Source organism: Anabrus simplex, chromosome 2, assembly GCF_040414725.1.
Source record: "Anabrus simplex isolate iqAnaSimp1 chromosome 2, ASM4041472v1, whole genome shotgun sequence".
Classification (NCBI taxonomy): domain Eukaryota; kingdom Metazoa; phylum Arthropoda; class Insecta; order Orthoptera; family Tettigoniidae; genus Anabrus; species Anabrus simplex.
This window is the reverse complement of record NC_090266.1, coordinates 290,366,221-290,382,058: the sequence shown is the minus strand read 5'-3', so window position 1 is coordinate 290,382,058 and position 15,838 is coordinate 290,366,221. Positions and strand designations below refer to the sequence as shown.

The 15,838-nt window shown below is 39.2% G+C and overlaps 1 protein-coding gene across 2 annotated transcripts in view; it reads right to left on the bottom strand.

Moving 5' to 3' along the window:
• The window catches only part of Nipped-B (Nipped-B cohesin loading factor), an 804,192-nt gene that overhangs the window by 82,120 nt on the left and 706,234 nt on the right, over nucleotides 1-15,838 (bottom strand). For both annotated transcript variants that reach the window (XM_068226150.1, XM_068226151.1), the window contains one exon: nucleotides 677-991. In XM_068226150.1, the coding sequence (XP_068082251.1) occupies nucleotides 677-991 (315 nt within the window). The remainder of the gene's footprint in view (nucleotides 1-676; nucleotides 992-15,838) is intronic.

Genomic DNA, 15,838 nt, shown 5'->3' with positions numbered 1-15,838 from the left:
TGATTATGCACATATTATGATTTGCCAAAAGCCACCATTGCCCAAAAAATGACTAACATTAATATGCACTGTATGATCCATGCATGTCAACAGTTCCGGTCCTGCACTGAAGGTATCATTGTAGTTAAAAGTGGTCGCATAGAACAATCCTGTTCTCCAACCATTAATGTATCTGTGTTCTAAGTTTTGCATCAGTACATTTAATTATTTGTCAGATATGGTTGTTTTTCATACGGCCTCTAATGTGTCCTCAAATATCTTGTACTACCCTGTATATTCCGTAAAATGCGGAGAAATTGTGAAATGGAATATAAAGACACCACCATTTTACATAATACCAAAAACAAAAACTTTGTACATTTCGTATGTACCCCATTTAACATTTGGAATTCACATATTGCCAGTACGGAATAAACAGTGCAACTGGTATTTAGAAACACTGATAATTGTCTCATTCCACAACCCATACTTCCAAGTATTGAATATGCTCAGGACTTCTTTGGCTCCAGATAAAAGTAACAGGTGTAGAAAGGCTTCTGGATAATCTTGAAGGATGGCCTTTCATCAATCAATCAGTCAGTCAATGAACGAATCAATCAGTCTACAAGCTCATTTTATAAAAGTGAAGATTCCACAATACTGAAATTTAGTAATAAAATTTACATTATTATCTTACCACTTGTTCATCAAATTGCTTGAGGATTGACAGTACAAGGGCTCGTCTCTGCTGCTTTGTACTCCGAAGAATGGAATAGAGGAAGCCATTGAGGGCTCCAGGGAACTCTCCATCCCTAGCCCTGAACCCACGCACAATACCCGAGCCATCATTTTGAATGATTTTCTGCAACTTGTACGAAAGTCTAATACCAGACTGAGATTTCATATGAATGAAGCCAGGGTATTTCTTCTCAATATCCTGTAGCTGCTTATCTGCACTGTGACTAACGACTTTCTCCACATCGGTGCTCATGCAGATCAGGTATGGTACAATCTGTAAAACACAGTTTCTATTACAGTTTTCTAGTAATATTTATATATAGTATATATTTTAAAAAATACAACTGACATAAAGGAGAATTTCAACAACAGAAATGCATATCAAAGAAATCTCATAGAGAGATGAGTTAAAACTTCTAGCTTCATCACTCATAATAAATGTTTAACACCATTTCAACTATCAGTTTAAAGAGATGCAGTTATACCCTCAAAGGCACGCTTCATTAACATACATCTACTGCATTTACACAATCAACTGTGGTGGGATTAAATCTCACAAACTTGAATACAGGATGCTAATTGCAGTTTTTGCAACGTGTAAAGATTTGTTCGGGCTAGAGAAAACTGGCAATTAGTTGTGCTGAAGTGTGGACAACAGATGTGCGAATAACAGAACTTCTAATCAATTTCTCTACTCAGATTGTCAGTTTTTATGTATATGAGCAAGCGAATAATGCACATTATTTTATGTGGGTAAAAGGGAACATGATAAACGCTGAAAAAGTAGTCATATTATGCAACACACTAGAGTCCCGTAAATCCGAACCCCGTTAATCCGAAAGTCCGGTTAATCCGAACTGAAATATTCAATTTAAAAAAATATCCTTATTGAAATGAAGGAACATATTATAGAATGAAGATTTACTTGCACTTTACCAGTCATATTTTACTAGAATAACTTAATGTAAACATAATTACACATCATAAACCATCCATCACTGGTAGTTTATCTTTACAAAGTCTGTTAGTTTCTTTTGCCGTAGTGATTCGAACCTGCTTGAAGATGCAGTGTTAAACCACTACCACTGAGAGAACGGCAGAACTATTAAATAAACATCACAAGCAGCTCTTCGCAACCCGGGCACAATGCAAAAGTGCAACCCGTTACCGTATTTTAGCAGTTTTAGGAGACAAGTTTTAACCTGGTTTTAGTCGTTTTCTCCTCTACGGGTTCTTAACTACCCTACTGTAATTTTATACAGTATTTTATTAATGTAATTGCTACGGAACGGACATTTCAAATTACAGTATGTACTGTATTGTAGAAACTATTTTCCTCAGACCGTTGAGGCGCTGGCCTTCTGACCCCAACTTGGCAGGTTCGATCCTGGCTAAGCCCAGTGGTATTTGAAGGTGTTAGGTGTTCAAATACGTCAGCCTCGTGTCGGTAGATTTACTGGCACGTAAAAGAACTCCTGCGGGAGAAAATCCCGTCACTTAGGCGTCTCCAGAAACCGTAAAAGTAGGTAGCGGGACGTAAAAACAATAATGTTATTATTAGAAAATATTTTCCGGTTAATCCAAAAATTTCATATTCCGAACAGACTCCGGTCCCAATTAGTTCGGATTAACGAGGCTCTACTGTAATTTATGCACTAACTAATCTACTGTCTTTATACATAAAATTGGAAAGTTTGTATGTTTTTTGTTATTTCAACTAAGAATAAGATTTCTAAGTGCTCAAGATCACTCTATACTGACTGCAACAAATAAAGAAAATGTTCATCAATCAGTTACTTTAGTATGGGAGAACAGCTGATCTGATTGACACGAGATCCTGTTAGTTCAAATTAAAATATAGGGATGAAGTCCAGGAGAAAGGAAATATTGGAAGGACTTTGGAAAAGCACTTCATTACTACGCAAGACATTAGAAAAATCTGTCTGCAGCATTGCCGCATAGAGTATACTCTGGTGACGGCTTGTGTTAAAATGGCAACCTCCACCACTAAGTACTATTATCACTGTCTCCACTGTTAAATATTGTTATTGTTTGTACTATATCCGCACTGGTACAAACAACTTACAGTAAATCCTTGTTTATCCAGCCCTCGTTGATCTGAATCTCCGGATAATCTGGATCAGATTAATTTAACATTCATAATAGATAATAAATTTTAACTATGATAGCAAGAACATAACTATATGTATCCAAATATTTGTTTTCTAATTTGATTCAATGCACAGTTCCTGAATAGACTGTACAATCAATTACGGTAATACTGTACTGTAAAACACTTTTTGTTGAGTGTAAGGAAGATTTACTAGAGTGTTACCAGGCAGTAGCGTGGTACAATGGTGGCTAAACACATCTACAGCAGACATCGAGAAAGAAGATGATGTTGATGACAAGAAAGTGATCACACCGCAACAGCAGACGACACATACAGATGCTGCGCACCAGCTGACAAACATCATGGCGTATTTGGAACGCCAGCCAGACACAATTCCAGCTGAACTATTAACGATAAAGAATTTGCATAACTGTGCTTCATTATTCAAACACCACACATTTTTGAAACAGAAGACAATTCTCTTATTTAATGTCTTGTAAACAATACTACGTACAAAACATTGTTTTTTATAGTCATACACAGTAAATCTGCTTATGTAAGCATTGTGTTTTGCTTATTATAGTGTATATAATTTGTAAACGTCCTGCGAGGGAATCGGCTGTGCATGTGGGAAGGGGTAATTGAAGGGGGCTGCCTCGCCTTCCACTCCTCCCGCTGCCCAGTCTTGGTCTACACATTGTACTAAGCACTGCACGCAATGGCTTAACACAATGTTGTAAGAAGCAAGTTAAGAGACAGCGAACCAGGAAGAGAGAGCACGCTAATCAGTCCTCCCAAACTACCTACATGACCATGCCCTGCCAGTTATGCAGAAGGACATTTAGTAAGTATTTGGACTATACCCATATAACCTGGATTATCTGGATTTTGAATTCTCCAGATTACCTTTGGTCCCAGTTAGTCCAAATAAACTAAGTTTTACTGTATTTGTCTGCAAGTGTATATGAATAACAAAAATTTAGAACATGGAACTTTCTTATTAAATGAACATGAGCAGTTGTCTGATTGACATACAGCATTAAAACCTCACAGATGTCTATGCCGAACAGACTAGACTGAAGTCTTCTTTTGATAATTTTGAACATGGAGTAAAAACATTCACATGTATAAGAGTATTTGACCAGGCTCTGACTGCTTCTTGATGGAGCGAAGTCTAACTTGGGGAAATTATAATAAAATTGGGCAATATCTGGGCGGTATAAAATGTGCCATGTTGAACACTGTAAATCCAGGATGTCTCACAGCAACAATTTTCAGTAAATTGTCTGTTATTGTGGCAAAAGGCTTAAAAAAACACAGCAAACATAGGATACTACATGAAGTACAGGAGCCATGACTACACCGCATTTTACATACTGGTACAGCAGCTGGCACATGTGCAGTGTGCACAGTTTGAGCAGGCCTGATCTGGAGGATAATAAAAAATCTTAAATATGGAAGATACTAGAGAAATCAAGCGAGTTCACAGTGAATCCTAAAAAAGTTATGAGCACAAGTAAGAAAGATTTTGATAATAATGTTATTGATTTTATGAACCTCAGAATGCTTATACAGCCAAAGTGCCTGGATTTTGGCCAGCAGAAAATTCCTTTAGATGCTGGTAATCTACCAATGCAAGACTGTCAAATCTGAGGACCTTCAAGAACTACCAACTTTGGGTCAGAGGGCCAAAAGCGTTTCTACTATCTGAGCCACTCATTCTGACAGGAATATTTTGATATATGAAACTGAGCAAGTCGCTGCGGAGTTTGGGTAACATAGCTTGCTATCAGCTTACATTCAGGAAGTGATGCTTGTTGTTTAAAGGGGCCTAACACCTAACATCTAGGTCATCGGCCTCTAATGGTACGAAATGTAATGACAAATTAAAAGTTCAAAATCATCCACTGACCAAAATAAAAAATGGCATGAAGAATGAATGGATGGATATGAATTTAAAACAATCAGTGAATCTGACCAAAAAACTATCATAAAAATAGTATTACTGACCAAGGGACCACTTCTAAAGCACAATCCTGAATTGAGAATGCTTGTTGTCCAAAGGGGTCCAAAATCCAGGTCAACGGCCCCTCATAATGGTACTTATCGCTAGAAAAGTAGAACCATGGTATCTGTCATGTTGGGGTACTAATCAGAAGTACCGTAGACTCATGGTGTTCCACACATTATGATACTACTCACAAGTACTGTACGTCGCACAGGTAACGCAGACCTATGGTGTTTCTTACATAATGGCGCCACTCATAGTCAACGCAAACCGATGGTGTTCCTCACCTACATGTACTAATCACGGGTGCTGGTATTCCCGTGGTGTTCCTCATATGATGGGTACTAATCACAGGCAATGCAGACCTACGATGTCGCTCATATTGTGATACTAATCACAGGCAAAGCCCAGACCCGTGGTGTTTCTCACAATGATACTAATCACGGGTACTGGAAACTCACAATGAACCACTCTCTGTTGCTACTAATCACAAACCTCTGGTGTACCTAATAGTGGTACTACTCGCAAATAAAAGCGACCCATGGTGTTCCCCGTGAGATGGTACTAATCAAAAGTAGTTTCATGGTTCTAATTTGATCATCCCTTGGTCGCCCCTTTTTGTTGCCTCTTACGACAGGCAGGGGATACCGTGGGTGAATTCTTCGTCTGTGTCCCCCACCCACAGGTGGTTGTATGTTTGGTCCACGAGAGGTATTTTTATTTCCCTCAAGTCCGCCGGTTAGGACCCCCCTATCCGCCACCTGGGACGCGCCACATGGGAGTATCACCTCTCCCCCTGCTACGCCAGTGCAATAGGTTCGTGGCATTATGGTACTACTCACAGGTAATGAAATTTGCACATGTAATACAGACCTATGGCGTATCGCACATTGCAGCACCATTTACAGGCAATGCAAACCTATGGTGTTCATGACGTAAGTGTACTAACCACAGGGACTCGTGCTATCAAGTGGTGTTCCTCATAGAGTGGGTACTAGTCACAGGCAAGCCAGAACCATGGGTCCCTCATCCCATGATGTCGCTCATACAGTGCTACTAAACACAGGAACTGTACAAGCCGTCACACTCTTTTGCTACTAATCACAAAACTATTTGGTACCTAATATAGTGGTACTATGCGCAAGTAAAACCGACCAATGGTGTTTCCCGCGTGGTGGTTTTAATCACAAGTAGTTTCATGGTTCTAATACAATCATCCCTTGGTCGCCCCTTTTAGTCGCCTCTTATGACAGGCAGGGGATACCGTGGGTGTATTCTTCGTCTGCGACCCCCACCTACAGGGGAGTTGTGTGTTTGCTCCGTGAGAGGTATTTTAATTTCCCTAAAGTCCGCCGCCAAGCCGGTTAGGAACCCCCTATCCGGCACCTGGGACACACCACATGGGAGTATCACCTCTCCCCCTGCTATGCCAGCGTAGTAGGTTCGTGGCATTCACGAAGTAGTGGGTTCAAACCCCAGTGGTGGCAGCTCTAACAATAATTTTGCATGGTTTCCCATTTTCAAACCAGGCTGTACCTTAATTTAGGCCACGGTCCCTTCCTCCCCAGTCCTAGTCCTTTTCTAACCTATTGTTACCATGAGACCTATCGGTGTTGGTGTGAAGATACAAAAAAAAAAAAGTATTATTCAGGAGTCACTACATACTACATCATTCAGAAATGCTACAGAAGGAATATTTTTTTTCCTCTTGCTAGTGCTTTTAACATCCCACTAACTCAGATAAGTTTTCAGCAAGGATTAGGTATGAAAGGGCTACGGCACAAAAGGTAGCTACTGTGGCCTTAATCAAGGTACAGCCCCAGCACTGCCTGGAGTCAAAATGGGAAGACTCGAAAAACTATCTTTCCGGCTGCTGATGGCGGGGTTTGAAAACAACCTCCTGAACGTATGCTCACAGCTGCGTGGTCCGTACCACACAACCAACTTGCTTGGTACTGAAGGAATAAAAACTTTTTCAGATTTGTAGATCTTTTGGTATTGATCAACCTACACACTCAGTTTCAAGGGAATATTATTCGTATAAACCTAAAAAAAAGTTTGGAATATTGCGGGAATGGCACCGTATGTTGTAGGGCGTGTGTAGTCCTGTTGTAAGTAGTAGAGGGCAACCAAGGTCTGTGTATATGCACAAACTGTATGCAATCAGCTGTAAAGTACCCAGTTAAAGTCATACACTCAAGTAATTCAATTGCTCGTTCACAATACAGCATATGTCGCTGCCTATGGTCTGTACTGAGCCACGAGTGAACTATGCCATTTCAGGTGAAGATCAGCAGTAGTATACGCAGTGCAGTACAAGCTTCAGCATTGAGTATTTCCCAGTTTGACCAAGCCAGAATTGTGGCATTGATTCAAAGTGGGCTTACACAAGCAGCAGTATCAAGTATTGTAGGGGTTACCCAACGTGCAGTGTCAAAAACGTGGGAAAGGTACCGTGAGACCAATGATGTGACTGACACCCCGAAGATGACAACGCCATATTAAGATCGGTATACCCATGGAACACTGCAGGGGAAACCAACTTCGACTGCTTAACAATTACAAGATGACTTCTTGAGGGCAACCGTGGTCTTCGTATCTGCACACACTATGCAATTGGCTGCATAGTGCCGAATCGATGTGTTCCCCTAAAGAGCCGTCATCACGTTGAGAGGAGAAGAGGGACCGATCTAACATCTTAATTAGGGGTGGGATGAATGGTGTAATGTCATGTTTGCAGATGAAACACAGAGATATTACTTAAGCCAGATACAAGACGTAAAGGACGCAGACGAAAGTACCAGCATGTTTAAGAGGTGCACGCATTTTGAGGTGGTGGTGTAATGAATGAGCTGAGATTATGCATGGCCACTATACACCTTTGATAATAATTCGAGGGATGTTAACTTTCCAATGGAATACCAATGAATTCTTTCGCTATCTGTACAACCAGTTACGGATAAATATGGTGTCGAATTAATTTTCGCCAAGAACAATGACAGCCCTCATCAAGGTGCATAAGTGATGAACTTCACGAGAGGGGCAGGTATCAATCGTATGAATTGCCCAGCTAATTCATTGGATATGATCTGCATTGAGCATGAAGAGTACAGGGTGAAAACAGCTGTTTTTGATCATCCACAACATCCACACACCTCACTACAGTTGCCCAAATGGAATAGGAACGTCTTTCTCGGGATGATGGCCATACACTGACTGCAAGCATGCCACAGCCTGTCAGAGGCGGCCATAGACAGTAATATGGCGGAGTCAAAAAGGGATAACTTTCATTTGATAAATAAAATTACAAAAAAACCAACACAAACTGTAACCTTTTCATTATTACTGTTAATATGTATCAAATATTCGAAGAAAAACATTTCAGTTTGCAAAATTTTACACTTCCAGGTTTGTATCTGATACAATAAACAACATTCTATAAATTTATTACTGCATTGCATTCTTGAGATTCCAAACTTTCTTTTTCAGTGTCTATTAATGATGTTTATGATAACAAACCTCCACTGCAAGTTGATGGCAGAACAAGTTAATGTACTTACATCAGTCAGAAAAGGCTACAAACTCTCATTATTGTTCATAATTCATATGCTATAATGAGATTTTAGGTGTAAAACATGTGAGCAAATTGACTTATGCTAATAAACTCTAATTTTTAATATCTGAAGCCACCCCTTTTCAGTTTTGACTCAGTTAATTTATGACTGTTAGGTTTTTCAGTCTGCAAAAACTAATTTTGGCTACTTGAAAAAGAAAAAACATGGTAACAGTAATACACTTGAAAAAGAAATCAAATTAAACTTCTTCAAGTGTAAACCTATTACCGTATGTTTTCTTTTTCAGGTAGCTTTTAAATTTAGTACTCAAAAGTGTTTCGGCAGACTGAAGAACCTAACAGTTACATAATAAACTGTAATGGCAAACTGTGTTTAAAATTACGAACACTTTATTTATAATCTTAAAAATAACCAAGTTTAATGTAAGCTTTGTCTGTGACAGTGAATTCATTCTTTATGAATTATTAAAACTGTTACTAATCACAGTTTTTATTAAATGTGGTATTCCACAACACATCATTTAGTGTTAAGTGTTTGGTTAGATAATCCTAGTTTGTTAGTTGTAAATTTAGTAACTTCTTTATGCCATTTCAGATGCCTAAAACTGGATCAAAATTTTAACAATGTCATGTGGGAGAAAAATGTTTTTTCTTAGAAATGACGTATAAAACAGAATAACAACAAATTTTATCCTGAAAATGGTGACCAAAGAGGAAACTACTCATCAAATTTAGAAATAAAGACAGGAAAACCATTAATCAAGCAAAATATATGAATGATTGGTTTTACTTCATCTACAGGGTATGTGGGGGTGAAACACGTCACAATACAAAATCTCGTAATTTTAAGGTGTTCAATGTTTCCAATGAACACAGTTGAATAGATCAAAGGGTGAAAATTTTAAAAACAAATTTTCAAAAAATCCCTATTCTGATCAATATAGTTAAATAAAAATATCAGTTTTAGGAATGAGAGCATTTAAAAGTCAATGATGATCAGGAAATAGTGCATCAAGTTTAATTAAAAATTCAGAAACAAAAATATTTTTCTAGATTTCCTCTTCAGATAAACATGTAAGTACAGTACTAGAATTTTAGTATGCATTACTGCCTCTGTACGGTACTGTGTCAATTCTCTCTTGATTTCAGAACAGTAGAACAGCAACATCAATACAGAATGCACTGAACATGATTCACACTATGAAGAAATAATTATACTTCAGTCACCACTGGATTGACAAAAAGATAATATCCTAGGTAGGTATAAACAGACATTTCTGGTCTAATTTGGTAATCCATTATACTTCAAGAACTACAGAGGTATCTTAAATATACAACTCCACTTTGCAAAAGGAACATAGCTCCTAAGGATATACAAGAGGCTTTACGTCGTACTGACACAGACAGGTCATACAGGTATATACAAGAGGGATAATGAAGGACTGCATGGATGCTCACATTTCTTCTTCTTCTTCTTCTTCTTCTTCTTCTTCTTCTTCTTCTTCTTCTTCTTCTTCTTCTTCTACCACATAGGATCACTTTAGTCAGTCCATTGTTCAGGTCTCTCTGAAGGGATTGTTCGGGCTTTGCTGTCCTCCCACTACTCTTTCAGACGCTCCGATTTTTTGTGCCCTTTCCTCAGTTGAAAATATGCGTGTTGTTAAGTTTGTTTTAATGTAAGGGTAAAGCAGAGGTTTGTATTCTTGATTTTTGTATTCAATTTTATCTTATTTGTGGTGTCTTCTGTTGTAAGGCCTATTTCCTTCAGATCCTCTCTTACTTCTCTGATCCATTTACATCCTGTTGTGGTATTTTTTGAGACGAGATTGTATTGTACTAGTTGTTTCAGAAGTCCCGAATCCTGCATCCTCATGATATGTCCAAAGAATCCCAGTCTCCTCTTACGCATAGTATCTGTAATGGGTTCTAGCTCTTTGTACAGGACTTTGTTAGGTATTATCTGCCACTGTCCATCTTTCTGGTATTTTTTGTTGATGCAGGTTCTTCCAATCCTCCTTTCATTTTTCTGAAGTCTGTCAGACTTTGATTGTTTATTCAGGTGAAAAAGTGTTTCTGCTGCATATGTAGCTTCCAGTTTTATGACTGTGTTGTAGTGTTTTATTTTTGCATTTATTGATAAACATTTCTTTCTGTAGATATCCCATGTTAATTTTTGTGCTTTAGCTAATCTACTTGTTCTTGTTTGGATTGAGATTTTTTCATTTAGGTTATGTGTTATTACTTCTCCAGGGGCTGCCTGGCCGAGGCGGTAAAGGCGTGCTCGGTTTGCCCGGAAGGACGTGGGTTCGAATCCCCATCAGGAAATCGTAAAATTTAAGAAACGAGATTTCCACTTCCGGAGGTGCATATGGCCCTGAGATTCACTCAGCCTACACCAAAAATGAGTACCAGGTTAATTCCTGTGGGCAAAAGAGGCCGGGCGTAGAGCTAACCACTCTACCCCATCATGTGCCGAGATTAATAGTGGTGAAAGCCTTTACCTTCTACTCCTCCAAGGGCCTTCATGGCCTGTACGGAGGTGACTTTGCTTTGCTTTGTTATTACTTCTCCAAGATATTTAAAATGAGTTACTATTTTCATTTTATTACCATTTATGGTAACTTCTTTTAGTTGTGTTGGTTTTTGGGGCATAATTTCTGTTTTTTCAAATTATATTTTGAGGCCAATTTTATTTGCAATGTTTTGAAGTTCTGATATCTGGGTTTTTGCTTCTTTTATGTCCACTGCTAGTAATGCTAAATCGTTGGCAAAACCCAGGCAATTTGGTTTGATTTTTCGGCCAATCTTTATTTTTGGGGGACATTTCCCAAACCATTCCCTCATTACCATTTCTAGAGCACAATTAAATAGTAGTGGTGAGAGCTCATCTCCCTGCTGTAGTCCAGTTTTAATTTCAAATGACTGTGATGTTTCACCCCTAAACTTCACTTTTGATTTTGTGTTAGTGAGAGTCAATTTTATCATGTTTATTAATTTGGGGTGTAGTCCAAGATGCCTTAAAATATTAAACAGAGATTCTCTATGGACGCAACTGTAAGCTTTCTTGAAACCTACAAATGTTATCACCAAATGCTCACATTTATGGTACATTTCCACAGATTTCCCAGCACTGCTGATACTCCAAAGAATAGACAACCAACTTATTATGATCCTAACATTGTTTTTGAAAATTTAATTTTACAATAGTACAGTCTTATTGCAAAAGTGAAGATGCTGTATGATAAAACCAGAAGTTGTGTGCAAGTAGATTGCTTGCTGTCCAAATGGTTTGAAATGAAGATAGGAGTATAGTAAGGCAGTGCTTTGTCACCCCTCCTATATTCACTGTGATGGATGACATAATAACAGCACTAAAAAGGAAGGAGCAGCAGGACTTAGAAGCTTTCATCTTTGCAGACGACATGGTGATCTGGGGTGAAACCAAAAATGATGTAGAGGAAAGGCTGAAGAAATGGAGTTGAGAGTTTAAGAGACATGACTTAAATATCAGCACGGCTAAGATGGTGGTGATGAAGATACAGATACCACAAATCAGACTAAATGACACCAAACTGGACAGTGTTCCAAAGTTTTAGTAGTTGGGTAGTATAGTATCCAAAGACAACATTGCAAAATATGAGATGGACAATCGAATTAGCAAGGTAACTGAATTTTACCACCAAGTAAGACAACTGCTGTGGGATAAACAAGTACTAATGAAAGCTAAGATGACAATATATAAGTCCTATTATACACCCATCCTTTCGTATAGCCTGGAAACTACTACATTAACGAGACAAGACTACAAGACAACTCAAAACTCCAAGCAGCAGAAATGAACATCCTATGCACCATGATACAGAAGAGCAAGAAGGAGAAGATCAGGAACTACGTCCGAGAGGAGGTGGGAATGAGAGACTTCCTACTAAGAAGGCAAGACTGAAATGGTTTGGCCATGTGGAAAGGACTACAAGAAGGGAATATGAAAGAAAAATAAATGGAAAAAGGCCAGTGGGCAGACCCAGAGAAAAATGGACCGATCTAATAAAGAAAGATGTCGAGGATAGAGGACAATATTGGGAGAAGGTTATGACAGAATAGTGGTTCAAAGACAAAGATCGAAGGGGCTTGTACACCACACCTTGGCAACTGAAGAATGTCAATGATGATGATGATGATGATGATACAGTAAAACTTGCTCGAAGCGGAACTTGAATAAAGCTGAAACTTGTCCACCACGGAATTTATCTTGGTCCTGGTGAACCTTACAGCGTTACAATGTTCTTACTTTTGTATAACGCAGAATTTCCTCAATGTGGAAACTGAAATGGATAATTAAATAATTCTTTAAAATCTACCTGTACAATGTGGAAAATATTAGGAACTTATGTAGTCCTACATACAATATTTGTGCATTTCTGGTGCTGGTATGACCAATGCCATTGTTTGGACAAAATGATACACGCGTTTGGACATATCTGCCATCAGTAAACCTGTCGTTCTTTTTCTTCACCTGGCCACTTCAGGAATTTCCGTGAGGGAAAGGCCAGTATGGAAGTTTAACAGAAGTTTGGTTGAATGGATTAAATGCAAAAATGAGAAAGGAAAACCGAAAGGTTACTCATTTCCTCGACAATGCCACCTGCCACCCAATCATAACATTGTCAAATGTGAAACTGTTCTGGTTCCCACCTAATACGACAAGTGACTTACAACCAATGGATAAGGGTGTAATTTTCTTCTAAAATAAACAGGTACAACAGCTGAACAGGGAAGTTGACCAAGACGCTCATGAGATTTTCAGAATAGATCGTTAACAAAGATAAGGAACCAGGCGTACTTCCAAACGGTTGGCTACTGTATTTGTAAAAATGAAGACAAACTGACCATGGCTAAATCTTATGCGACACTGTCGCTAAACAAAAAGGTTAAAATAACTGAAGTTACGGAAAAGGATAAACTCTTGGTGCGGCAAATAATGCTCCCGTTCAAGTGTGGAAAAATGCAACTTTACAACACGATTAAAAATAAAGTTAACTAGTGGATTCAAGGTAATGGTCAAATGAAAAGGAAGGCAAAAATCACCGGTAACTAGGAAATCAATGATGTAGTGAGGGAGTGGTTCACCTCAGTCCGTTTAAAAATCATGCTCACTTCTTGTCCAATGCTTCAAAATGAAGCTCTTGCTGTCGCCAGGTTTCTTTGAAATTACAAGTTCAAAGCATCTACAGGATGGCTTGACAGTTTCAAGAAGAGGCACAGTATTGTCTGCAATCAAGTTTGCGGGGAATCTAAGGATGTGAATGAAAGCGTAGTCAATGATTTGAAATCAAAACTGCTATGTTTGATTTCAGAATACAAACGTAGAAACCTTTTCAATGTGGGCGAAGCAGGATTGTTCTTTCGATTATTACCCACAAAGTTCCTGTCGTTAATGGAGAAAAATTTTGTCGGGGGGAGTTAAACGTCGAAGGAAAGGCTTTTAGTGTTAATGTATGGGAATACGGAGGGAGAATTGTAAAAACTCTTGTGATTGGGAAGGCAGCGAAACCAAGATGTTTCAAGGATCTGAAAATCGATAGCCTTCCAGTGGTCTGGCAAAGCAATAACATTGCTTGGATGACTACCACTTTAATGGAAGTTTGGTTGAATGGATTAAATGCAAAAATGAGAAAGGTAAACCGAAAGGTTACTCTTTTCCTCGATAATGCCACCTGCCACCCAAACAAAACATTGTCAAACGTGAAACTGTTCTGGCTCCCACCTAATACAACAAATGACTTACGTAGGTGTTTGAAAAGTTCTCGGAATGTACTAGAATTAAGTATCCCACCTCGGTGGAACTGCTTTTATTTTTCAACGTAGTCTCCCTGTAGACTAATGCATTTGGTCCAGCAATGTTCCAATGCCTTGATCCCATCTCGAAAATTAGATTCCTCCAGGCCTGCAAAATACCTCTCCAATTTGGCTGTCAGTTCTTCCCTTGTAGAAAATCTCCGTCCACCGAGGACAATTTTCAGCTTGGGGAATAGACGGTGCCAAATCAGGGGATAAGGTGGATGTGGCAACAATTCATACCTCAGTTCATGAAGTTTTGCCATGGCAACAACACTTGTGTGTGGCAGAGCGTTGCCCTGATGAAAGATTACCTTTTTCCTTGCCAAACCAGGCCTTGTTTTCGCGTATCTTTTCCTGTAGTTGGTCTAGGAGTATTGCCCCGCAATTGTTTGGCCAGCAGGAAGATAGTCTATCAGCAGAATGCGTTTTGCATCCCAGAAAACTGAGGCCATGACCTTTCCGGCCGAACGCACTGCGTTTGCTTTCTTTGCTGGTGGTGAATCAGCATGTTTCCACTGCTTTGACTGCTGTTTTGTCTCTGTGGTATAGTAGTGAACCCAAGTTTCATCTGTAGTCACAAACGGGCGCAAAAAATCTTGTTGGTTGCACTGAAAACGGGCCAGACTTTGTTCGGACATTTCCAATATGGTGCGTTTATTGTCCAATGTCAAGAGCATGGCACCCAGCTTGCGGATAATTTTTTCATACCCAGTTCTTCGGTTAAAATATAATATACCCATTCAGAAGACATCCCTACAGCTTCAGCAATCTCCTGCACTTTCAGTCAACGATCCTCCATGACCATTTTATGCACTTTTGCGATAAATTCTGGGGTCGTAACACTTTTTGGCCGTCCACTACGCAGATCATCATCCAAGCTCTCCCGACAGAATTTAAACTCTCTGGTCCACTTGGCAACAGTTGAAAACGAAGGAGCAGAGTCCCCCACTGTGTTCTGAAAGTCAGCATGAATTTCCTTTGCTTTCATACCTTTCTTTACAAAGTATTTATTCACTGCTCGAATCTCAGTTTTTTCCATTGTCACAAATCACTACGCGGGAACAACAACAAAGAGTCGTCACTACCACACTCCTGCAGCTAGAGCACTGACGCGCCATGAGTTCACTCACAAAGGATGTGTGATTATTGCGCGGGAAACTCGTTGCTCTAGCACTGACATCTAGCGGTAATTCCGAGAACTTTTCAAACCGTCCTCGTACAGCCAATGGATATAGGTGTAATTTTCACATTCAAATCATATTATAGGCGCTTTTTAATGCAATCTTTGATCATGCAAATGGAAACAGCTGACAGCCGACACCATGGCATCATATGAATTACGCATCAAATGACCACATAACACGCGTGCAGTCACTTGGTCGTGTGATACTAAAAGTAGATTCCCGCATCGCAGGTTTTCTTCCTTGTTACACAGCTTTTGAGTTCGCATTGTTTCTCTGCAATGTGTCATCATTGTAGTTAACCTACTCTTTCTTTATTTACCGAAATCCCTCATTGTGGTAATAAGTGTTTAAGCCTAAGAACGTAGCAATGGACCGTTATCCTCATATATCTCGTCTGAGCGAAT